We start from the raw sequence: 23,182 nt of genomic DNA, 5'->3' as shown, positions 1-23,182 counted from the left end.
TAAAGGGTGAGATAAGAAAGCTATTAGGTTTCTTCCACTATAGACCTCACAGATAAATGAATACAAACAATTTACTTCCTTGACTCCCAAAAATTATTTGCTGGTAAAATGGATTGACATCCTGTCACATAAACACATTTGTGGTTAAGACCACACTGCCATTTTTACCCTCCACTTAGAATGTCACCAGTGGGCAATTTTTTTCCCAAGATTATTCTTAGTTATTAATGATCTTAGATGATCTCTGGTTTACATTTAACATTTTTATTACTGAAAAAGGAATGAGTGCCTGGTCACCTCTAGATGCAAACACTGTTGTTACCATGTCAATTTCCTCCTTTTTGGCCTTGGGTAGACCTCTTTCATACCAAACTTGGTGGATTTTCCAAGGAAAATCCAATGGAAACTAGTAAAAGGACTTAGAGTTTTTAGATAAAAGGATTCAAATGAAAAATGTTCTAACTTCTTAGCTTAGAAATCCCGTTCTATATTTCATGGCTTCATTTAAAAATCTCAACTCATCTGTTATTCATTAGTTTTTATCCAAGTACTTTTCCTAGAACTGGATAGAACATGGACTTTGTGTTCAGTCCTGGTTTAAGCCTTGGTTTTGTCATTCATTACCTGTGTGACTTTGGGAAATTTATTTGACATTTCTCAGTTTCTTCATCTATAACAAAAGAAAAATACTTAGCTCATGGGATTGTTGGTTTTGAAAATTTAAATGAGATAACATAAAAAAAAAAAAATCCAGTGATGGGTTTGTAACACAGAGGGCAATCAGTTCATGTTAGCTAATAAAAATCTACTTATAAAATTTTATCTTGCATTTAAATATTTACTTTTTTTTTTGACCCAGCAAGTGAGTTTACTAGACTATAGCTTGGCACACTTTGTAAATATCTGGGATCAGTGGAATAGAGTTGATTAGGGTATAGAAAAGCAAAAATATTATTCTAGCACAATACCCTAAAGTATGAATTCAGAATAGATATTTCTTGATAGTTTCAAATGCTCAAATAAGTGTGAGAGATCATGGGTTAAAAGGTTTATTTATTGAAGGACTGCTCAGCATCTTTAAAATGTAAAAGTGCACCTGATTGCCCCAAAGGCAGATATGATACTCAGCAGTGACCACAGAACTCATTTAAAGCCTTATTTCAAGGGATCAGTACTCTTTGGAATATACTTTGGAAAGCTATTCTAATAAAAACCTATGCAATTATAAATTTTTATAAATTTTTTTTCAAATAGGCCACTTTACTGATAATCATAACTATTTATTTTAAAACAGGGCTATGTATGTTTAGTTTATGCAACATTTAATTATGCAGTATTTGCAGATTTCAGAATTTTTTTCTGATTTATGACTTCATAATAAGTATTCCCACTGAGATATTTATTACAAGAAGTTACTATGTGTATTTAAATGGCTATTGAATAAAATAAACTTATTGTCTACAAGTAATCCTGAATGAAAATTTCCTAAATCTGGAAACAAAGAAAAAGAAGAAAAACATGTCCTTATTCTATCAAAAGCACATTATAGATCATTATTAACTCTTTTGTTTCTCTTGCTTCAATTTTCTGTATTATTCTTCAATTAAAATGCATGGAAAATATAGACCGGGCAAAACTAACTCAAAAGCTGGGTTATAGTAACATTTTAATGTAAAAATGCTATGAATGATATTCATATGGGAGGCATATCAAAAATAGAAACTTAATAATCTTTGCTAAAAACTTTAATTATGTTATTTTTTAAGTCATTTACTGAATACAAAGAAAAAAATTGCAATGACATTTGAAGAAAAAATATCCCAAGAAAAAATGTGTAGCAAATATATCTTCATAAAGCATCTAAAAGACAAGTAAGAGTAAAGTCAAAAGAGAACGCATATAAAAGTCTTCATCTTTTTGTGTGTTTAACCTCAGAGTCCCTGCTCTGTATAGGATATAATGCTCAATTCACCACCCTGGTAATTTCCTGCCCAATTTGTTTTAGTTGCCAGGTGCTAACCTGCTGAGTACTAATTGGGGAGCTTTGTACTAGCTCTCTTTAAAATTCAATTAGAACTTAGTAAGGGCTTCTGGTTTTCTCTTACATTTGTTCCAGCCACCATAGGGTTCCCAAGGTCACACACCACCATCCTGGTTATATTTTCCATCTTGTATTCACAGCTCAGTGGTCGCAGCCCCTGCAATGGGAAAGAACACCAGCGTAGAGCTCAGGGGGCAAATAAGTTACATCCTGTCCCAAAGGCAATGCGGTGGGCCAGGAAGCTTCTCTTGATTTCAAACACCTGTGCGGGCAAATGTGCCCAAGAATTCATGTGTGACCATTAACTCAGATGAGAAACTTGAGAGAAAAAAAATCAAATTTTTATTATAAGAAGAAATTGGATTGGTAAACATAGTTAATGTGTTTCCCTGAGGAGGAAAATGCTTACTATATAAAATAAGGAACATTTTAGAAATATTTTCACTATTGCTAATGTTAAATTTGGGCCTTAAAGATCACAGATAAGTAAAGATCACTGAACAAATTTATTCTTACAATAAATGAAATGACGGATATTAATAGACAGATATTAATAGAGGATACTGTATGATGCAAGGAGCATTTGTAAGGGATCCGCTCTGAACACAAATTCTTACACACCATGGTCCCAGTTTGAGATTACACACTATTAATCTTAGTTCCATCCTCTAAATACTTCAGATGGGAAGAGAGAATACTTTGATGTTTACCCAGGGCTTCCTGTCTCCCTTCTTCCCCCTATATCCTATTTTCATTAGAAAGTATAAAAACTCAAGTTTGAAGAGGTATTTAGAACTGTGTGCTGGACAAGTTACCAAGGTTACACCTGACAAGAGGGAGAAGTAAAGGAGCTTTATCTTTGAACTCCTTCCCTCCACTCCAGCTCTACCTCTTGTCTTCATGCTACCTCAGCCACCTTGAAATCCATACCTGCTCTCCACCCAGAGCCCCTTTCCATTTGTCAAAACCTAATGTGCCTATGGCCCTGCTCCACCTTTGGCGACAGCTACGAATGTCCACCCATTATTTCCCCCTCATTTATTAAGAGCCACTAATGTATGACCCATCTTTCCATTCCCAGAGATAAACTTGCAATATGAAGACTTTCACAAAGGAGCATCCTTTTGGGAATTTCTGCCCCAGGAGAGGTCCAAGGAAGAGCGTTCTGAATATGAGGACCATTGGTCCATCTGTCAGCTCTACTGAAATTTCATCTAAGGAAGTAATGTGACTTTTCACATAAGTTTCAGAAACCATCCTCCATTCCATTCTTTCCACTTAATTCAGAAAAACTAAGATCCAACACCAAAACAAAGAAGTGCCAAGAAAACACATCCAGGTAAGGAATTTTCTGAGTAAATCATATGCTTTGAGAAAATTAACTTCAGGGGAACGGGGGCAGTGTGCGGGGGGTTGGGGGGGAGGTTTGTATCTGTTCTATTCCTAATGCCTAGGACAGTGCTGGGCACAAAGTAGCAAATGGTAGATACAGAGCAGAAGTAGTTCACACTACTTCCTAAGAGAGTCTGAAATGACACAGACAGAAACCCAAGTAACTATAAAATCCTCCCTCCTGTAATCAACAAGGGAGGCATGTCCACTCATAAGAAAGACTGAATGACTGGTATCTAGAGGCAATTTAATACCTGCTCTTTCCACATAACCTGAATGATATCCTAAGCAGCTAAGAAACATAGTTTCAAAAACCTGGTAATACTCTCTCCTCTGGAAAGTAGAATTAGAATGTATAAATTCTTAAGGATCTGTAACTAACCCTAATTGCACAGAAAGAATTTTGTGTTTGAATTATTAACTCAGTCCAGAAAACAGAAAAAAGAACCCAGCAAAATCTTTTCAAAATGTCCATGAGTCTTTTTAATATAATTCAAGGACTTTGTTTCTATAGTAAATATTTTATCTTATCTAAAGGTTAAAAGTTACATGTACATTTTTTTCAACTTCCTAGAAATAACTTTTTTTTCACATCAATCAAAGATCTTTTCTTACCCCAGAACCTCCCACTCTTTTTCTTTTTTTAACCTTTATTTCCTTTCCCGGAGTGAAACAATGATTGTTTTTCTAGATATTTCTAGATTATTTTCCTTAGCTATTCCAGGGTCACTCCTGCTCTAATCCATTTATAGCTCTTAACATAGTATTCATTCACTAAAAATATTTACTGTGTACCTGCTGTTTGCCAACCATTGATAAAAAGATCCCTTGTCCTCAGTGAATTTCCAGTGAGCCTAACAATTGTAATAAGTAATCACAAGCACTTGTAACAAGGAATGGAAACATAATCAGTATAGTTTGAATTTTATGATAGGAGAGCGTCATAGTGATAGGGGAGGTTAAGCACCTAGATTTAAGGACCAGAAAAGCCTCACCTGAAAGAAGTAACATCAAATCTGGGCAGTGCAGATCAGTGGTTCAGAGCCCGGGGTCAGACCTAACAGTGGATGTGTGAGTCTCACTTCTGCTACATACTAGCTGTGTAACCTTGGGCATGTTGCTGAATTTCTCTTTGTCTCTAAAGTAGGGCATTACCGACAGACTTGCTGTTTCTCTATAAGGCTGTTATGAGTATTAAGTAAATTAAATCCATATAAGATCTCAGAGCAGTGCCCAGCCCATCTCAATTGCTCAATAAATGTCTGCAGCTTCATTCATGACCCAGATGAAGTCTGAAGGATAAAGAGAAAGAAGGAAACTCAATAAGGGGGAGGAGGGAGTGGAGTTGGTGCATCAGAGAGAAGGAACAGCAGCTACAGTCTCTGTAGCAAGAGAGCACGTGGGTATTATAGAAACGGGAGACAAAGTCAGTCCTGCTGGAATTCAGAGTGTGGGATAAAGGAAGGACTGGAAGCCCGGTGGTGAGGCTAAAGGGGAGAACAGGAGTGATAGAACTGAGGTCCTTGTAGTTATGAAGGGATTTGGATATTATCCTAAAAGCAATGGGGTTTTTTAGCAAGAAGAGATCGGGTCAGATTTGCATAGGAAAGGGAGACAACTACCCCTCTGGGGAGCAGAGCAAAGGCAGGCAGGTGGGGGAGACGAGTTAGGAGACTGTTGTCATCTCAGCAAAAGATCACATCAGCTCAGATGAAGGCAGTGAGAGTGGTGGTTAGGTGGAGAGAGGAGATGAACTGGAGAGTCTGGGATGGAGTGGGCTGCAGAAACAAGGTGGTTACTGGTCCTCTGGGACAGGAAATGGGAGTGGGGGAGAAGCACGAGTGTGGGAAGATGACAAGCCTAGTTCTGGACACGCTGACTGGGAGGTGGGCATGAGGCAGAGGAATGCAGTATGGGAGGTCTCCTAAATAGCCAAGTTCATCAACAGAAAGTAGAATTGTGCTTACCAGGGGCTGGAGGAAGAGGGACTTAGTGTTGGGTGTAGATGGAGTACAGGGTCTCCATCTGGTAAGATGAAAAAGTTCTGTGCTGGGTGTTGCACCAGATTGTGGGTGTACTTAATGTCACTGAACCACACATTTAAAAAGTGGCCCAAATGGTAAAATTTTATATTGTGTATATTTTACAACAGTAATAATATCAATAAGAATCATAATATAAAGTACATAGGCCCTTATTCTTAGAAGAATTTAGAAAATATCACCAAAGGGAAGTATGAAGTCTGGCTCAGTGAAGGTTTCCAGAGAAAGATGGTCAGCATCTATTATTTTCAAAAAGATGAAGTTTTCAGCAAAAGAATAACAAAACTTACAATCAGATAATCCTAATATGTTCCCCCCTGGAGAAAAATGTCTAAAAAAAAAAAAGAGAAAAGAAAAAAACCTTGAACTGCGTTTAAATAAAAAATACACAAATCTCAAACTGCTTAAAAACAAAACAAAAAAAAAATAAATTAGAATGTGGCTTAGTCATGTGAAATTCATAGACTGAGCAAAATCTCTGCCCAAGGGAAACTGATGGAAGAAAAATAGTTAAAGACTTCTTTGAGATTATGGATAATGTCTGTTGTAATGTTTACAGCCAAAGATAGAAGCGATAAAGGTTCTCCCGTATTTTCCACACAACAAAGTGAACAGTAAACTGGATGTTTTGCTAAAAGAACATTTTAGAATAGCTGCTTTGTTTCATGAAGTCAGGGGTGGAGGGCCATGAAGGAATCAAATGAAAATAGGAGGAGAGCCCTGGAATATTAAAAAAAATAACATACTTGAACTTTTTTGTTTGTTTATATGGTATTTGCATGTGAGTGGGGATAGGTGATATTTTTCTACAAATCTGCAACAGAAACTTGTGAGTTTTATGACTGCCAAAGATACATGATTATTACTCACCTGGATTTATTTTTTTACTAAGAAGATAATTTAACCAACAGATAAACTACAAGAGTAGAGGTATAAGTAGAGAATTTTACATTCCTTACATTTTTTAATGCCCATAAAGTATCAACGTCACAGCAATTTGCTAACATCTCTTTAGGGGAATTATTCTTCATTGAATTATTTAGTCATTCGAATGCTCAAACTCCTCAGAGTCTTTGGTATTTGGCAACTAGCAGACAGTTAGCAAATCGTAGTTAAAGGAGCAAACCCATCAGCAATTCCTGAAGGGGAGTCCCATCGGGCCTGGCTCCCATGAAAGGGTGTTAAGCTGGGTCTCTTCCCCAGTTTGTACATTTCTCAAGACAAGGAACTCTCCCTTATCCTGCAATGTATTTATAATGGCTTTTAAGACCAAGTGGTTAAAAATACAGCAGAACCTTAGAATGCCCCGAGTAGGAAGATTCATGGTCTGATAAGGAAAGATCATTAAAAAACATGGCTGTCAGTTTAATAAATGGTGGCATTGCCCGACCGACAAATGATGAAGACCTGGCTTTTCTTGGTCCCAGGCCCAAAAAGGTGGGCCACGAAGGGGAAAAAAATGAATGTTTCCTTTCCACTGCCTGTCTAGGCTGTTATCAGTGCTCAGCTGGGACTGGTTGGACCTTCCTCGTAAGCAATAATGAAAACCAGACCTCCTGGGACCTGCTTGAAGTGCAAAGGAACTAAAAACAAAGGCCTGAAAATAGCCAGCGAGGGTGGGAGTTAGCAGGGGAATCAACCCATAGGTCGCATTAGCGAGCTTCTCCTGCAGCCAGTTGTATTCTCTTCCTTGCTTCAGCTCTCCATCTTTGGCCAATTTATCTCTGCACTATGGCCAAGAAAGATTCGAATACTGCTTAAGACCACTCCCCTTCCTGGCTCATTGCTATTATGATGATCAAAGTAAGGTGCCATTTCGTCCTCCTTTATTTGGGAAGAAAGTCTCAGCTAAGATGGCTCGACTTAACATCGATTTGACTTCAAATATATAACTAGCTCTTTTCTACTCTGAATATTGGGCAAGGCATTACCTTGTTGCTGCGCTCAATCCCAACATAGTCTGCCTCTTCTGGTATCATCACAAAGAGTTCAGCTTCATAGGCACCTTCTCCTTCATTTCTTGCATTGATCATGAGCGTAAGATGATTTTCATCTCCAATGATGACCTGATTCTTATCTCTAAAATGCAGTTTAAAGTGAATATTAGGTAACATATTTCTCTGTATTCATGGTTACTTTATTTAAAGACTAGGAAGAAAAGGAGAAAGATGTGGGAATATAAGACTTGGACAAGAAGATAGTTCTCCATGAGGAGCTGATAAAAAGAAGTGAGAGAACGGCATCTCTAGGGCAGGAAAACATCCTGGTAATATTTAACAACAAGCTCTCAAAAAAGGGCAGGGGAGGGGTACCAACTTGTAGATGATTTCAATTTCTGAAATCTTCGTTTGCTGATTCCAGTGGTGTAAATCTTCCCACTGTGGTCAATTTCAGGCTACTGACCTACTTCATCTGCCAGCAAAAATTCCGGGAAATTTGACAGCTGGCTCACAAGCCGGGATGAGGCAGCTCTGGGACATCACTGAACACACCCAACAGGAAGAAGATGAACAATGGGAAAAAAGGGAGAGACATTTTGGAAACGAATAAGGGAGGGTGGTGTGAATGCCCAGTGAGCCGTAAGAGGGAAGAAAGAGGCAGGTAAAATAAGATATCGAATAGCTGATTGAGGATTTTGAGGAAATTCTCTCCAAACCTCAAACTGAGCCAACATTTGGAAATGTCTTTGCCACTTTCGACCCTTAATCAAAGCTATTGCCTTGGATACTGGCTAAACTGGGAAGTTCAGGGAAAAAAAATCTGCCAAGCAGATTTCAAACACTGGCAGTGGGATCGACTTTGGATGTGTGTGTATTGGGGGTGAGGAGCATGAATCTGTTTTTCCCCACAAAGGATGTTTTATCTTGGTCTCATTTCTTTCCATAATAAAATGTAGACCAGTTACCAGTGCTAGACTGGGGACTCCCCATTGCAGGCAACTGGGAAGCCCTTTGATTCTTTCCTTTTTTTTGGGGGGGGGGGTTTGTTTTGTAAAGATTTTTTTATTTATTCAGAGAGAAAGGGAGGGTGAGAGAAAGAGAACATGAAGAGGGAGGAGGGGCAGAAGGAGAGGGAGAAGCAGACTCCCTGCTGAGCAAGGAGACCTGACACTGGTCTCCGTCCCAGGACCCAGGAATCATGATCTGAGCCAAAGGCAGATGCTTAACCCACTGAGCCACCCAGATGCCCCGAAGGACTTAGATTCTTTTTTGTTTTTTTTTTTAAGATTTTTATTTATTTATTTGACAGACAGAGATCACAAGTAGGCAGAAAGGCAGGCAGAGAGAGAAAAGGAAGCAGGCTCCCCGCTGAACAGAGAGCCCGATGTGGGGCTCAATCCCAGAGCCCCGGGATCATGAACTGAGCCGAAGGCAGAGGCTTTAACCCACTGAGCCACGCAGGTGCCTCAGGACTTAGATTCTTAATTTGATTTTGGGACACCTTTTACTCCATAGAATGCCATTAATTTTTTTTCCAGAAAACTAAAAAAATCAATTTCATTTTGGCAAGTTTAAGGATGATTCTGAGTCATGAGGTGCTGCAAAAGCTGGTTTGGGTTAGGTATAGCTAGAACCAGCCTGAGTCTCCTGCTCCCAGGACTGAGGCAAGTATGGACAACCTGAATCGCCAACCCCCAAGAGAAGTTCACTTTGAACAAGCACCTTTTCCCCCTACTTTTGCTGAAAGATGGTAAAATCTTAGGGTGTGTCGGTTGACACCAGTGACAAAGAACTGACCTAAAACACAGGCTAAACAAAAGTGTAGCCAAGCTCAAGAATTTCATGCAGAGTATTTTTTTTTTTTTTGTAGTAGTATTAGTAGTTGGAAGTGTATACTTTCTCCAGAGAAGCTTTAAATAAACACCTGTATTCCATTAGATAAAGTGTACACGTTTATTTATTTAAACTTACGGTCTTGCTGACAGCTTCAAGTCAGGAATGCACACGTTGTCTTCTCCACAATCCACAAGGATGTGAGCCTGTGTTGTGCAAACAGCCGTCAGGAATAATCTGGGAAAACCTGAATCGCATCCTTTTTTTTTTTTTTTGAAAAGTATGAACAAGTCCACAAATTAAACCAAAGCCTTCATTTCACTCAGCAGCTTCTGCCCCACTAGACACCCTAGCCGAGGCAGTGATCTCCCAAAACAGCCGAATTGACATAAGAGCCTGATTCTCATTCATTCTGCGGTGTCCCTAAAAGAGGCTACTCTGGCCGTGTTTGGAGAATCACGGACTGTATTGCTTCCCTCATAGACACAGTATGAACAAAGTAAACCTTGGTTGCACAAGGTGAAGGGCTTCTCCAAACATGATGATGCAGTGTTTCAGGAAACACTTTAGGAAAATCTCCCCAGTGGGACGAGTTGGTGTGCAGGAATGCAGACAAGTAGCTGGGTTTGGTCTTAAGGTCACAGGAGCGTTGCCCAGGGCCTGACTGGGAATCAACCATCCAGGGTTGTCAGGGACCTACCTGTTGGGTCACAGTGTTTTCCCTGTAGTAATTCAATATCGGTTTCACTTCCAAGCCTTCTTTAAAGGTGGATTCATCCAAACTGTAATTCAAACTAATGTTGATTGGAGATAATTTATCTCGGAATTCAGTTTCATCCTAGGGAAAATAATCATACACTCAAGGAAGGCTCCAGGAAATAGCTACAAGATGTTAGTCTGTGAAAGGCAGGCGACATTTGACTTCAGCCATTGGAAGTGAACGATCAGGTGATTATCATGGCAGCCAGCTTAGGTTTGTGTGCGATACAGTAGGCAGCTTAATTAATTAATACATGTTCAGGGATGAAATCGTTTAGGGCTGAGGCATCATGGAAGTACATGCTTCAAGAGGCAATCTTCAGGTTCCCACATAGATGAGTAAAATTGCGAAGGAAAACAACTGTACTTATATATGGAATAAATGTCATGGAAAGTTTTGTGAATTGGGCTCAGGGGGAGAAGACATCTTGATTCTCCCCCTCTAGTCATCTCTTTAAGTTTGTGTGAACTTCAAAACACCTTTAGCACCCTTGAACTCCCTCAGAAAATGAAACAGTTCCCTTTAAGGTGAAGAGGATAGCACAAGCAAAGGCCCTGAGCACTTAGTAGGACCACCTCAGACTACGCAGAGGAAATGCCACTTTCAGATGTGTGACAGTCATGGTCATAATGAGACTTAAGGGTCATGTGCCCAGATTTTCATTCTAGAACATTCCAGAGCACATTTGTGAACTTTGTCCTCACTGGGTTCTCTCACCCCCTCACTAAGTCTGCTCAGGGAGGAGACTAAATGAGAGAGAGAGAGAGAGAAACCCAACTGCTAAGAAGCTGGAGTAATAGTATTATACATATTTTAGCTCTTCTGTTTCATGGTAGGCTTTGGAGTTATTGTCAATATACATTTCTTTAAAAACATAATTATAAATTACTTTCAATAAAAATGTTGAATTGCCTAAACGTTTCCCAAGTTGGCTCTGAAATGCATGTTGATAACATCTGGCCAAACATTTTCATGTAGGAGAAAAATTCAAATAAATGGCATTTAACGTTTATGGTGTTATGGGAGGGAGGCAGTGAGAAATGAAAACCACCTGAGTTAGTACCAGTATCAGGATAATGTGCAGAACAGAAAGGCCATCAGGTCAGCTGCCTTGGAGCACAAGAACAGGGCAAGGGACCTTATAATAAAGTTTGCTCCTATAAAAGGAAAATAGACGTGGATATCTGTCCACAAGTATGATGAGTCACTAGAGAAAAATGGTTGGAATCTGAATCTGAATGTTAGAGGCCAGAGAGGAGATTCTGGAACACTTACTCGGAGGTAAACGACAAAATCCTGGCATTGAAAGGACTTCTGCCGCTTTATGGGGAGTGGAAAGACGCGATGTGACTGATGATTGTCAAGGAAGAGTGTGCGCTTTATGGCTCCTTTTTGTTTCAGGGCGTCCAAGTGCACCTCTGCAGTCAGACCTAGGGCCAGAAATAAAGCAAACACAATCAGGAAAGGAAAAGTATTCCGTGAATGCAGCGCTCGAATGAATTTCTATTTCAACTTGCTTATTCAGAAAACATTGTTTTCATAGTTGGATCAGAAACGATACACAAGCTGAAAAAAGTTTGAGAAAACACTCTCAAAGTTGAGAAACTTGTTTTGTCATGATTTTACACAGTCATTTCCCACCCCCCCCATTATTATATTTCTTTTTGCAGATAATATTAATGCCAATCATTCAAGTAATAGTTATGTAGATGTTTCCATATATACAGTAGAAATCTTCATATTAAAAAAATGACTCTATCAAAGTTTTCTATGGTCTGTGCTGAGAAATGCTTATTGCTAGTTTTGCCTAGTATAATGGAGGAGTGTAGAAATGAAAACATGCTCACCTACTGTATTTGAAATGCTCTGGCCTGTTACAGACGCACATACTCTTAAAGAGAAGCTATGGAAAATAATAGTCAATAATGTATTGGTTAGTAAAGTTTTGAATCTGAAGTAGAGATCTTACTTTATCTCACCCAAGATAAAATGAATACATCATTTTTCCTCTGTACTTCTCATTATACACAAAAACAACTACCTAAAGAGACATGTATTTGTAAGATCTATCTATCTATCTATCTCACCAGTGGACCACAACACTCATAGAATTAAGATGGGTAACATTAATATATCGGAAAATAATACTTTAAAGTATTACTAGAAGGTAACTGATTTGATTAGTGGATTAAGTAATCAATTACTTGCTGCTTTTATTCCATAAATACATATGAATACGTCTCCTGTGTTAGGGAGGGAAGAATTAGGCAGTACAGAGCCTGGGGTTGAGCAAGAACATGAGTCCATTTGAGGAACCCGCAGGAATTCTGTTTGGTTGGAGCTTTGGAGCAAGGTGGGGAAGCCCAAGGAGGCCAGGCTGGTTGGGTTAGTCTGCAGGGAACGAGGCTTTGAAAAGTCATGTTAAAGAGTTTGGATTTCACCCTAAGAAGCGTGGAGCACCATGGGATGATTAAGTCGTATCTCCACTCAGCTTAGGAGGAGGAGGGAACTTGGTGGTTAACTTGATGGGTGTAGGTACAACTTGAGGCAGAGATCCTACAGGAGGGTGAGGTGGGATGCGGGGGGCAGGGGGGGAAGAACATGAGAAGCAGAGGAAGGCTGTCTCCTGGTAGGTAGACACAATGATGCAGTGTGTAGGCACAATAAAGAGGGCCGATGTGGACAAGAAACACTCTATGGTTTTGTCTAGAACATGACCTAAATTCAATCCAGAGAGATGTCGCCACAGCTTGTAGGATGACCTGCCCTGGGACCTGTTCTGTGGCCAAAGAGGGAAGGAGAAATGACCCGTGGTCTCTACCTGGCTTTGCAGCATGTGCTCACATCTTTCCTGAAAAATGTCAGGCCCTCACAACGCAGCATCTGAGATGGGGCTTTTTCACATTTTGAAGAAATTAAAACTATAAGAAAATACTTAAATGTGACTCAAAGACAGTCTTAACGATTTTACTAATAATGTGCCATAGTGGAATTTGAATATTTCAACAGCATCCCAAAACTGTAAATAAGCCCTAATCATACTTTAATTATGTGTCAGCTTCCTGCGTTGAATATAATGAAAATGTGTCACATCTGGGACTCATCTATCTGCCGTGACCTCAGTCAATGTCTCCCTTCGGGGTAAATAATTTGCCACATGCCATTAAGCCAATAGTTTCCTGAGATGTCTGCTGTTACAAGTGCTTGGATCCCTTCCCCCGAGAAATCACAAATTCCAGCCCACTTCTACTTCAATTAGAATTATTTAAGAAAGATGGAAGTTAACCCTATCTTTAGATTTTGTAGCATGTCTGGCTTTCAAATTCAAAATGTTTTTCCATGTCCCACTTTTTTTGGGGAAGTACCTGGTTTCTTGTCAAAATCAGTTCATTAACTTTTACAAGAGAAATTCCTCTTTGTAATGAAATCATCAGCCTATGTGAATTAAAAGAATTTTATGTATGGTATTTTGTTGAACATGAACCATTCAAAAGCAATGAAGTTTTTGTAAAAGAAGTAAATTAAAGCTCTGGAGTTGGACCTTGTTTTTTCCTTGTGAGAAAGTGTTTGGTGGACAAATGATGTTAGCAAGTGATTTATGAATTATATCAATTATGTGTCAGTGCCGTTCTCTATTTCTTTCTTAGTTCTTCCTTTTTGTTACCTCCCTAACAGTAATTGGATGACTGTGACTTTGTTCATACAACTTTAAAATACCTGGTACAGCTTACTGAGTTATTAATAACAGTACCTCAGCCTACACCTGCCAGTTTAAAAAGGTCTTTTACAGAAAAGAGTTGCCAAGTCAAAATATTCCAAGAACCTTATTCTGATCTAAAAGGAAAACCTCAAAATCTTATAGTAGTTAACCAAAGTATTCACTTTTTAAGAAAATTCTTATTTTTTATTTTTTTAAATTATTTTTATTAACATTAGAATGTGTTATTTGCCCCAGGGGTACAGGTCTGTGAATCATCAGGCTTACACATTTCACAGCACTCACCATAGCCCATACAAGACAATTTTTATTACTGGGGTGCCTGCTTGGCTCAGTCTGTAGAACACATGACTCTTGAACTCAGAGTCCTGAGTTCAAGCCCCACATTGGGCAGGGACCCTACTTAAAACAAAAAGACATAATCCTATCAGATATCAAAAAATGTTATGAAGTTTTGATAAGTAAAATATTATTAATACAATTTTTATTACTGAAATACAGTTGATATATGTTATATTTGTTTCAGGCAAATAACACAATGATTCAACCACTCCGTATCTTACTCACTGCTCACCATAAGTATAGCTACCTTCTATCACCGTACAAAATTAAAAACAAAATTATTGACCCTATTCCCTATGCTGTCCTTTTCATCACTGTGACTTATTTATTTTATAACTGGAAGTCTGGACCTCTTAATCTCCTTCATCTATTTTGCCTATCTCTCTTACTCCCTCCTCTCTGCCAACCACCTGTTTGTTCTGTGTATGAGTCTGATTCTGGTTTTCTTTTGTTTACTCATTTGTGTTTTAGATTCCACATATAAGTGAAATCAAGATATTTGTTTTCTCTGTTTGACTTACAGTAACTTTGCATAATATCTTCTAGGTCCATCCATGGTGTTACAAATGGCAAAATCTAATTCTTTTTTATAACTGAGTACTTTCACTGTAAATATATATACCACATCTTCCTTATCCATTCAGCTATTAATGGACACTTGGATTGCTTCCATATCTTGGTTATTGTAAATAAGGCTGCAATAAACATAAGGGTGTGTATATCTTTTTGAATTAATGTTTTTGTTGAAATATTCATTCCAAATTTAGCAAAACACATGCATATAAAAATATACATATATATTCACTGTATGTTTTATATATCAGACAGTTAGGTCCACTAACAGGTCTATACCTAATTATGAAGTACCCTTGAGTTGTCAGGGAAAGCTGTGATCTATAATTAATTAGTGTTAAAATTGCAAACTTGATCACATTCAATATGGTACCTTAGTCTGAAAGGTCTGATTGGAACAAAAGCACTAAATCAACCCAGAACCCTCATCACACAAATTCTAAAGGAAACTTTGCCTATAGTGCTTCTAATAGATTAGAAGTCAGGACAATACATGACAATTCCTCCGACACTGGTCCTGACTCAATGCACGGTTGGAATAATGATACTGTTATTTAATGGCATGCATAGCCATGCATGACGGAGAAAGAATGAGGTGGATATGAAACAGGATTTAAAAGTACAAAGCAATTCATTTTTTAGAAAAGTTTATTTAATTTAAGTAATCTCTACATCCAACGTGGGGGTTGAACTCGTGACCCCAAGACCAAGTGTCACATGCTTTTCTGACTGAGCCAGCCAGGCATCTCTCATTTTTCAGTCTAAGCACTTTAATCTGATTTCAGTGACAGCAAATATTTTGCATAGAGGTAGACTATTGGAAAAGGTTCTCTTACATTTGAAAAGTAGATAGTGATGGTCTTTCACATTTGTCAAATGAAATATTTTAACTAAATTCTTTTTATTTTTTTAATTGATTAATAACAATATTAATATTTATTGTGCTGTTTTTATTCTTTTTTTCTAATTTGAAAATGCCAGTAGCAGATACTTTAATAAAACTACACAACCATTTGAAAGACACAGAAATTTACATTGATGGATGCAAAGAACTATTTCCCAGTAAGGCTTCACTTAAATGATTTTCAAATGTAGAATACAAGGTTATATCAAATACTGACAAATATTCTAGGAAAGAAAATCAACAAATGCCTGTCAATCATTTTGGAAATACTGACCTAAATTCCTAAAATAAATTTTAAAAGTATCAGAGAAACACCTTCTAGACTGAACCAGCTGTTAATTTTTATCTTCAAGTACCCTGAGCCATCATTAATTCTAAATTTTTGCATGTGAAGATGAAACATTTTTCAGAGAATGCATGTGATAGAATGAAATAAGTTATTATCAAGAGACATGTATTTATTCATTTGCCCACATAACAAATTCCATCTTACCTTAATAATATGATTTAAATGCAATAACGAAAACAGCTCAGGAAAAGAAACATTTTCTTGAAACAAAGTAATACTCTTTCCATAAAACCAAACAAACCCCATATCTGTTAAAAATACTTAAATTGTATTTAAAAAAAAAAAAACAACTAAAATGCGTTAGAAAAAGTGATCTAGTTCAAAACCGCACTTTATATCAGAGCGTGCCACACTCAGATCCTTGAAAGCATCCAGTCCTGAGTAGGGTCCATTCAGTTGTGACTGTGGGAACACCAGACTCTTTGGGGAAATACTGAAGTCTTAGCACTCTTGCCCAAGTTGCTCCCACAGTTCATTTTAGTGAATCATGCCAGGGTAAGGACAGACACTGGCTCTTTCACATATTTTCTCAGATCAGGTTTTCATTATAATACTTTATGGTTTTAAACCATTTAAAAATGTGCTTCGGGCATTTCCCAGCTATTTTAAAAAACCAGTGAAGGAGAGGGCACGCCTCCCTGAATTGGGAAGCGCCCAGTAAAAGACATTTTTTTCAAAGATTTCTTCAAAGTACTCCTCACACCCCTACCCCCACCCCCCGACCTCTCCCCAGGAAGGCTTTGACTTTGGTCTGAACTCCTGTCAAAAGGCCATCAACAACACACTGAGATTGGGTGGAAATAAGTTCTCTGGGTCAAGCCTGGTTTGTTCAGCATTCTGACATTCTCAGGAACTGAACATCCTGTCTGAGTTAGACCACACCTTCTGGAAAATGAGGGCAAATCTCAAAACACTCCAAGTATTTCTTGATTTTTTTCAGAGGATATACCCTGTTGGCATTACCCAATATGACAGACTTCTGACTCTTGAGAACCCACATACTGAGAAACAAAGTAGCATATTCTCAAGCTCGGTTACAACTGAATTCCATTTGTAGTTCCTTCAGATGACCATCAAGATGGAGAAGGAACACTTTCAAAAGTGAAAGAAGTGGTGTTCTCCTATGGCTCACCAGAGGATCTGCAATGCTACTAATATTCATGATAATGAGATTAGGGCCACAACAATAGAGGTGAGAGCACAAAAATTGCTATTTTTATCATGTTTCCCTTTTTTTTTTTTTTTTTTTAAAGATTCTATTTATTTACTTGACAGATCACAGGTAGGCAGAGAGGCAGGCAGAGAGAGAGGGGAGGAAGCAGGCTCCCTGTTGAGCAGAGAGCCCAATTCGGGGCTCAATCCCAAGACCCTGGGACCATGACCCGAGCCGAAGGCAGAGGCGTTAACCCACTGGGCCACCCAGGCACCCCATCATGTTTGCTTTTTGACTGTGCATACTAAATTACAAAATGGACGTGTGTTTTCAGCCCAGGAAACTGACTGGTTTAACCAAAGCTTGTTAAAAAAAGTTTGGAAAGCGGTATCCATAAGCATATGCAAATGTAAGAGTCAAGGTATTTTATTCTATTTTCAGTTTGGTTGATACTTATTTAAGCATGCCAAGGATCCAAAAGAGATCTCTAAGATTTGTTACATTGGGAATTTCCACAAATGTTTTTATGCTTCTTTCACTTGGAGCCTGTAGATTAGGGAAGTAGCCTTTTTGAAAGAAAAACTATTTTTTTTCCTCTATCTGTATTTGTTTTTATCTATATAGATTGAAAAACTTGAGTATACATTCATGCCTCCCATTCCAGATTAGTACAAGAAATATTCTAGCTTTCCTCCTTTCTGTGTTTGTGCCTTTCTTCTCTGACACTGAGAAGTGACCTGCCATTCTCCTCATCATATCTGCTTATACTTCAATCTCTCTGAATATTATTATCTTAAAGATATTTTTTGAGCATCATTGAAAAAATGTTACAGTAGCTTTGCATGCACAATAGTGATTTGACAAGTTTGTATACCATATCCTCAGCCTAACACCCAACTGGGGCTTTTCTGAGCTCCCGAGTCCCACGCCCCACCCCGGAAGTGGCATTACCCGAAGGAGCCCAGGTGATTTGCATCCATATCAGAGTTTGAGAAGCACTGAGTGAACTCACCAGGCCACAGGGGACAGAGACTCTGGAACCTGGCATGTTTTATTTTCCAGATTGATAATCATTGGGTTCAGCAGAAGCTGGGCATCCACAGTCACAACCGGCCTTGCTCTGCAGGGAGAAGACAGGGTTATAAGAGCCATGGGAGCGACACCCCACTTTCAGAGGCCGCCGCCAACGCCCCCAGCCTTTGTGCTAAGAATTTGTCTCCCTGTCTGAACAGGTGGGCTCCAGACTTAACTCATTACCTTAAAACACATGCGGTCGTCATGAATACAGATCAAGGACGCTGGGCGTCCGTCAAGCAAAACTGCATCCACGGAGCTGCTTGGCGGATGGAGTGGGCTCCGGGGACTTGCGTGATACTGCCGGGAGGTGCGCTCTGGGATCTGCTCTATTCATATCTGAGGAAACGCATCCTTCTCTACTCACTCACACCTGTAAGTCCTTGAGTTTGGCCAGTTTTGTTTCCTGATGGGCTGATGGTTTTCTTATTTTGATGGATAATTTAATATCCAAGCTTTGACGATCGAGCTGAACACTTATAAGGGCGGTTGCATACTCCACGGGAGCCGTGGCTCTCAATCCTGACTGTGTCTTGGAAGCGCCCAAGGAGCTCTCAGAGAGGTCAAAAGACCTTGGGGGTCTGGGCTGGGTGTCGGCAGGTGAACCAAACCCTCCAGGTGTTTCTAATGTGCAGCCAGGGTGGAGAAGAGGAACTAAATGTACAGCAAACTCAATTTTCACCACCACTCAGGTAACAATAATGAGACAAGCAAGTAAGTCATTGGGGAAGGGGACTGGGCAATTTTTAAGCCCTGTTCCAAGGTAGGACAGCTAAGAGCCGGTCTCCCAATGACAATGTGAAATGATGTTGCATTGGGTAAGTTTTCCTCTGAGGGGAGGGAGGGCCACGCTTTGGGATGGTGCGTGTTTAGGGCATGACTTACCACAGTGGGCCCCCCTGAGAATTTTCCTAAACTTTATACTATTCATCTGTGCTCTGTTACATAATTTTGTTTTTAATATTGTGTTACCTCCAGTCCTTGGCAAAGCAGAGGGCAAGAGCGAGTTAGATGTGCAAGAGAATCACTGGGGCAAATATCTATGAGGGAAAAAAAAGTGGGAGGGAGGAGGCTGGCAGCAGCCCTCAGACCGTGATGCAGGGCTGGTGTCTGTGAAGGAGGGAGGGAGTGAGGACTGGGTGGTGGATTTAGGCCTTAGCAACTAGCCCATGAGTTCATCGGCCCTGAGTGGGGCATCATCAAGGCCACACTGTAAGCATAGCCCCATCCTTTAGACACCCAAGACACCCGAGCTTTCCAATCATCTGATTCTAACCCGAAGTGGTGAGTCCTGGGTATACATCAGTCTATGAGTATGTCTTGGGACTGATGAAGGAGGAAAATCTCACTTACTCGAGGAGACCTAACTTTAGAACCATTCTGGAGGTTAGGCTATGTTAGCATTATGTGCCCAGAACACACGGGTCTGCTCTCTGCCTTTTGTTTTGATATCCTGATCTAATGTTTTGAATTTCTATAAAACTTTTTTTTAAGAAGAAAAAAATCTATAACTTTTGAGCACCAACTGTCTACTCATAGCTTACGATTCTATGTATGATACCTACAGATTCTCACTTAATCTTTTTCACAAAAATTAACTTCTAAAGCAAGTATTGTTACCACTCTTCAATAAACAAAAAAATCAGAGGCTCAGAAAGGTGTAGGGACTTGCCCAAGCCTACACACGAGTGTGTGGAATGGCTAGGCTTTTGGATCTAGACCTGTCAGATGTGAACTGTTGTTCAGTACTCGCTTTTGGAGTATTAATTCTTGGGAACATTCCATTCCCTAACTTAGTCTCCATGCCTGATTTATAGAAACCTCCTCCCACTGGTACCCCTCCTCTATAAGCACATTTTAATGCATTTCCAAAGAGAAGAATTCAGACATAGTAACATCTAAAGAATGCCTCATTTTATAAGTTCTGCTAAGATTCATATCTTCATTTAACATGTTAGTAGGGGTGGAAGTTTGGTCATGAGGTATGAGATTAAAGAGACAGAGAGATGAAAGAAAGGCAAACAGTTGAGAGCAAAACTTCCTCCAAACGTTAAAAAGAGCATCTAAATGTTCTCCAGAGTAAAGAGCTGGGAAACTAGGGCAAAAAGGAAATGTACTTGAAACAATTAGAGGGACATTTGCATGCCACAAACCACGTACCTGTAAACAGCTACTTTTCCTGTTCCGAATGCACCTACAATTAAATCTAAAAAAAAGACAAAAACTCAAAACACATGCACATGTTTTGTAGAAAAAAAAATCTAAGCTCTTATTCATAATAGCATCCAGGGCATCCCGAAATGCTGATTGTAGAGTGAGGCTCATCTGGTGAGAGCAGCAAATTACACCTTCCTTAAGACATTCTGGAAAGGATGTTGGAACCTCAGTGTAACTCAGTAGGACAGGCAACCTGGTAGCTCTCAATCCCTTCTGGACTCAAGAATGCCAACTTTCTAGAAATGCTTTAAAAAATACATCATAGGGGCCCATGGGTGGCTCAGTCGTTAGGCGTCTGCCTTCGGCTCAGGTCATGATCCCAGGGTCCTGGGATCAATCCCCGCATTGGGCTCCCTTCTCTGTGGAAAGCCTGCTTCTCCCTCACCCACTCCCCCACCTTGTGTTCCCTTTTTCACTATCTCTCTCTCTCTGTCAAATAAATAAGTAAATCTCAAAAAAAAATAAGTAAAATAAAAATGCATCATAATACCATTTCTCCTATCCTGGAGATGAAGATGTAGACTGCAGGCCTACATCTTAAGGAAAGTGAAAGGGAAGAACCAGGTCCTTTAGTGCCTGTATGTACCGGGCATGTTACACACCTTGTTTCCCCTTCCCTTCCAGCAGTGATGCTGGGAAGCTGGTCTTATTACAAAGTGGGACATTCTGACCTTCCCTCCTTTTGACACAAGCATTTGCTCTTTATAAATAATGTGGACAGTGAGTATCCTCTTGGCAAAGTGGTCTGTAGTTTATGAACTAATTGATGTGTCATTATAATGATCTTAGATAACAACAACAACAACAACAATAATAATAGTAATAAATAGCACATGTTGAACACTTACTCTTGGCCAGGAATTCTTTAGAAGGATTGACCTTAATTATTCCTAACAAGAAGCTATGAAGCCTCCATTATTTTGCATAATTTTGCAAGTGGGTAAATGGAGGCTTAAGAAAGTGAACCTGTAGGGGCGCCTGGGTGGCTCAGTGGGTTCAGCCTCTACCTTCCACTCAGGTCATGTTCTCAGGGTCCTTGGATCGAGCCCCATATCGGGCTCTCTGCACAGCAGGGAGCCTGCTTCCCCCCCCTCTCTCTGCCTGCCTCTCTGCCTACTTGTGATCTTTCTCTGTCAAATAAATAAATAAAATCTTTAAAAAAATGGAAATAAAAAATCTTTAAAGAAAAAAAAAGAAGGTGAACCTATAAATTCACTGAAGACCACACTAGGTGAGAGGTGGGGCTGGTCTACGGTGTTGGGCAACAGAACGGTCATAGGCTGTCTGAGGGGTAATACTCACACTGGTTGCAGTGTTTGGCTAATACATGGGTAAAGCAGTCTGTTTTCCTAAATCTAATACATAATGGTTACTCTTGGTAGATGCAACGAAACAAACACACAAATGACAATGGCTGAATCTGTAGTATAAAATTTATACTGGTTGTTTTTGATGTGAGAAAACTGGACCAGGTGGAAATAATGGCCACAGAAGAAAACTTACAACAGTTGAGACCATAAGTGGTTAATCCTAGCAGAGCAGAAATGAAAACGAAAAAAAAAAGGGGGGGGGGATGTCTCTGGACAGTCCACATGGAAAACCGATCAAGGAATTCAATTGGTTTAATGGAGTTTGCACTGGAAAATGATTTGTAGCACGTTCCCTCAGCACTCACCTTTCCTGGATATAGGAGCAGCATTGGACTGCAAATGTGATTCCCTTTAGAGGCTGGAAGTGCCCTTGGCCTGAGCTCTCAGCTAATGATAGGTGGAAGCAGGCGATAACAAGGAATGCCACCTCCTTACCCTCCAGTGGGATAACTCTGGAGAAGGGCCCCAGCTTCTGCTGCCCACTGTGTCAACCTGCTTTATACCCATCTTCCTTCCCATGGCCTTCTTCCCTCCACACTTAGCAATGTTTCTTTGGACCATTTCTCCCATGACCCGCTTGCTTTCTAAACCTTGTCTTCATGTCTGTGCTGGAAGACCGCAACCTAAGACAATAGTTCTTACTAAAAGTGTTTGTTTTTTAAAAGAAAGGGACTCCAACATCTTCAAGGTTAAAACCACAGTAGAGATGTCTTGTGTTTTACAGAATCAGAATCAGATTCAGATCATAGGTTCGAGACTAGACTTCAAAGCTCCGTAGCTAAAAAAGCGCATATGTGAATGTTCGAAGAAGTCAAATCCAGTTCATCTTGAGGAGTTCTTTTTTTGTGAGATTAAAAGACACAGTAAGAAAAAAGAAAATGTGACCAGCTATGGCTTACGGCATAAAACAGTCTTTTCCAAAGAGTCCAGTCTTCGAAGCCAGAAGCCAACGTTACCGAGTCTGCCAATTTTTTAAAATTGTATCACAGTTTCAACTTTCTCAAATATTTTCACATTTATTTTTTCTTGTTACATTCATCTCTTCCAGCATATCCGTGCATTTTTGCTATGTCGAAGAGGAAGAGCTACTGATCTGTGGAAATGGGAATTCTGTTCTCCCTGTGTACTGCTCTCCAGGAGTTACACAGAACACCAGCAGCCCTTAGCCTCATGTCTGTCTGTTGGCCTGACGCCAGACAAGAGAGTTCTATTAAGAAAACAGATTCCAGAGGAATTAGGTGCTTTGTTTTTGGCTCCAAATGCGGTGAAATATTAATATACCAAGATTAGAGACTCCATAAAGATGAGTTTTAAGAACGGACTCCTCTGGAAATGGCCAGGAAAACAAGACAGTAAGCCTTTCCAGGGCAGGAATCTTTCTTCGGGCTCACATATCCACAACTACTTCATGGAATGGTACAGGTAGAATAAATGAAAGAAGAAAGAAAGAATCTTTGCATCTATAGTACCGACA

General features: G+C 39.5%; 1 protein-coding gene across 1 annotated transcript in view; it reads right to left on the bottom strand.

The window, feature by feature from the left end:
• ITGA8 (integrin subunit alpha 8) overlaps positions 1 to 23,182 on the bottom strand; it is a 171,129-nt gene that overhangs the window by 53,724 nt on the left and 94,223 nt on the right. Inside the window, exons 14-21 of the mRNA XM_059184049.1 lie at positions 20,282 to 20,327; positions 18,060 to 18,167; positions 11,856 to 11,911; positions 11,284 to 11,438; positions 9,949 to 10,086; positions 9,387 to 9,454; positions 7,407 to 7,554; positions 2,106 to 2,198 (exon numbers count right to left, since the gene is read on the bottom strand). Coding sequence (XP_059040032.1) covers positions 2,106 to 2,198; positions 7,407 to 7,554; positions 9,387 to 9,454; positions 9,949 to 10,086; positions 11,284 to 11,438; positions 11,856 to 11,911; positions 18,060 to 18,167; positions 20,282 to 20,327 — 812 coding nt within the window. The remainder of the gene's footprint in view (positions 1 to 2,105; positions 2,199 to 7,406; positions 7,555 to 9,386; positions 9,455 to 9,948; positions 10,087 to 11,283; positions 11,439 to 11,855; positions 11,912 to 18,059; positions 18,168 to 20,281; positions 20,328 to 23,182) is intronic.

The sequence above is a fragment of the Mustela lutreola genome, chromosome 8 (genome assembly GCF_030435805.1).
Source record: "Mustela lutreola isolate mMusLut2 chromosome 8, mMusLut2.pri, whole genome shotgun sequence".
Taxonomy (NCBI): Eukaryota; Metazoa; Chordata; class Mammalia; order Carnivora; family Mustelidae; genus Mustela; species Mustela lutreola.
Note: the sequence above shows the minus strand (reverse complement) of the source record. Positions and strands in the feature narration are given on the sequence as shown.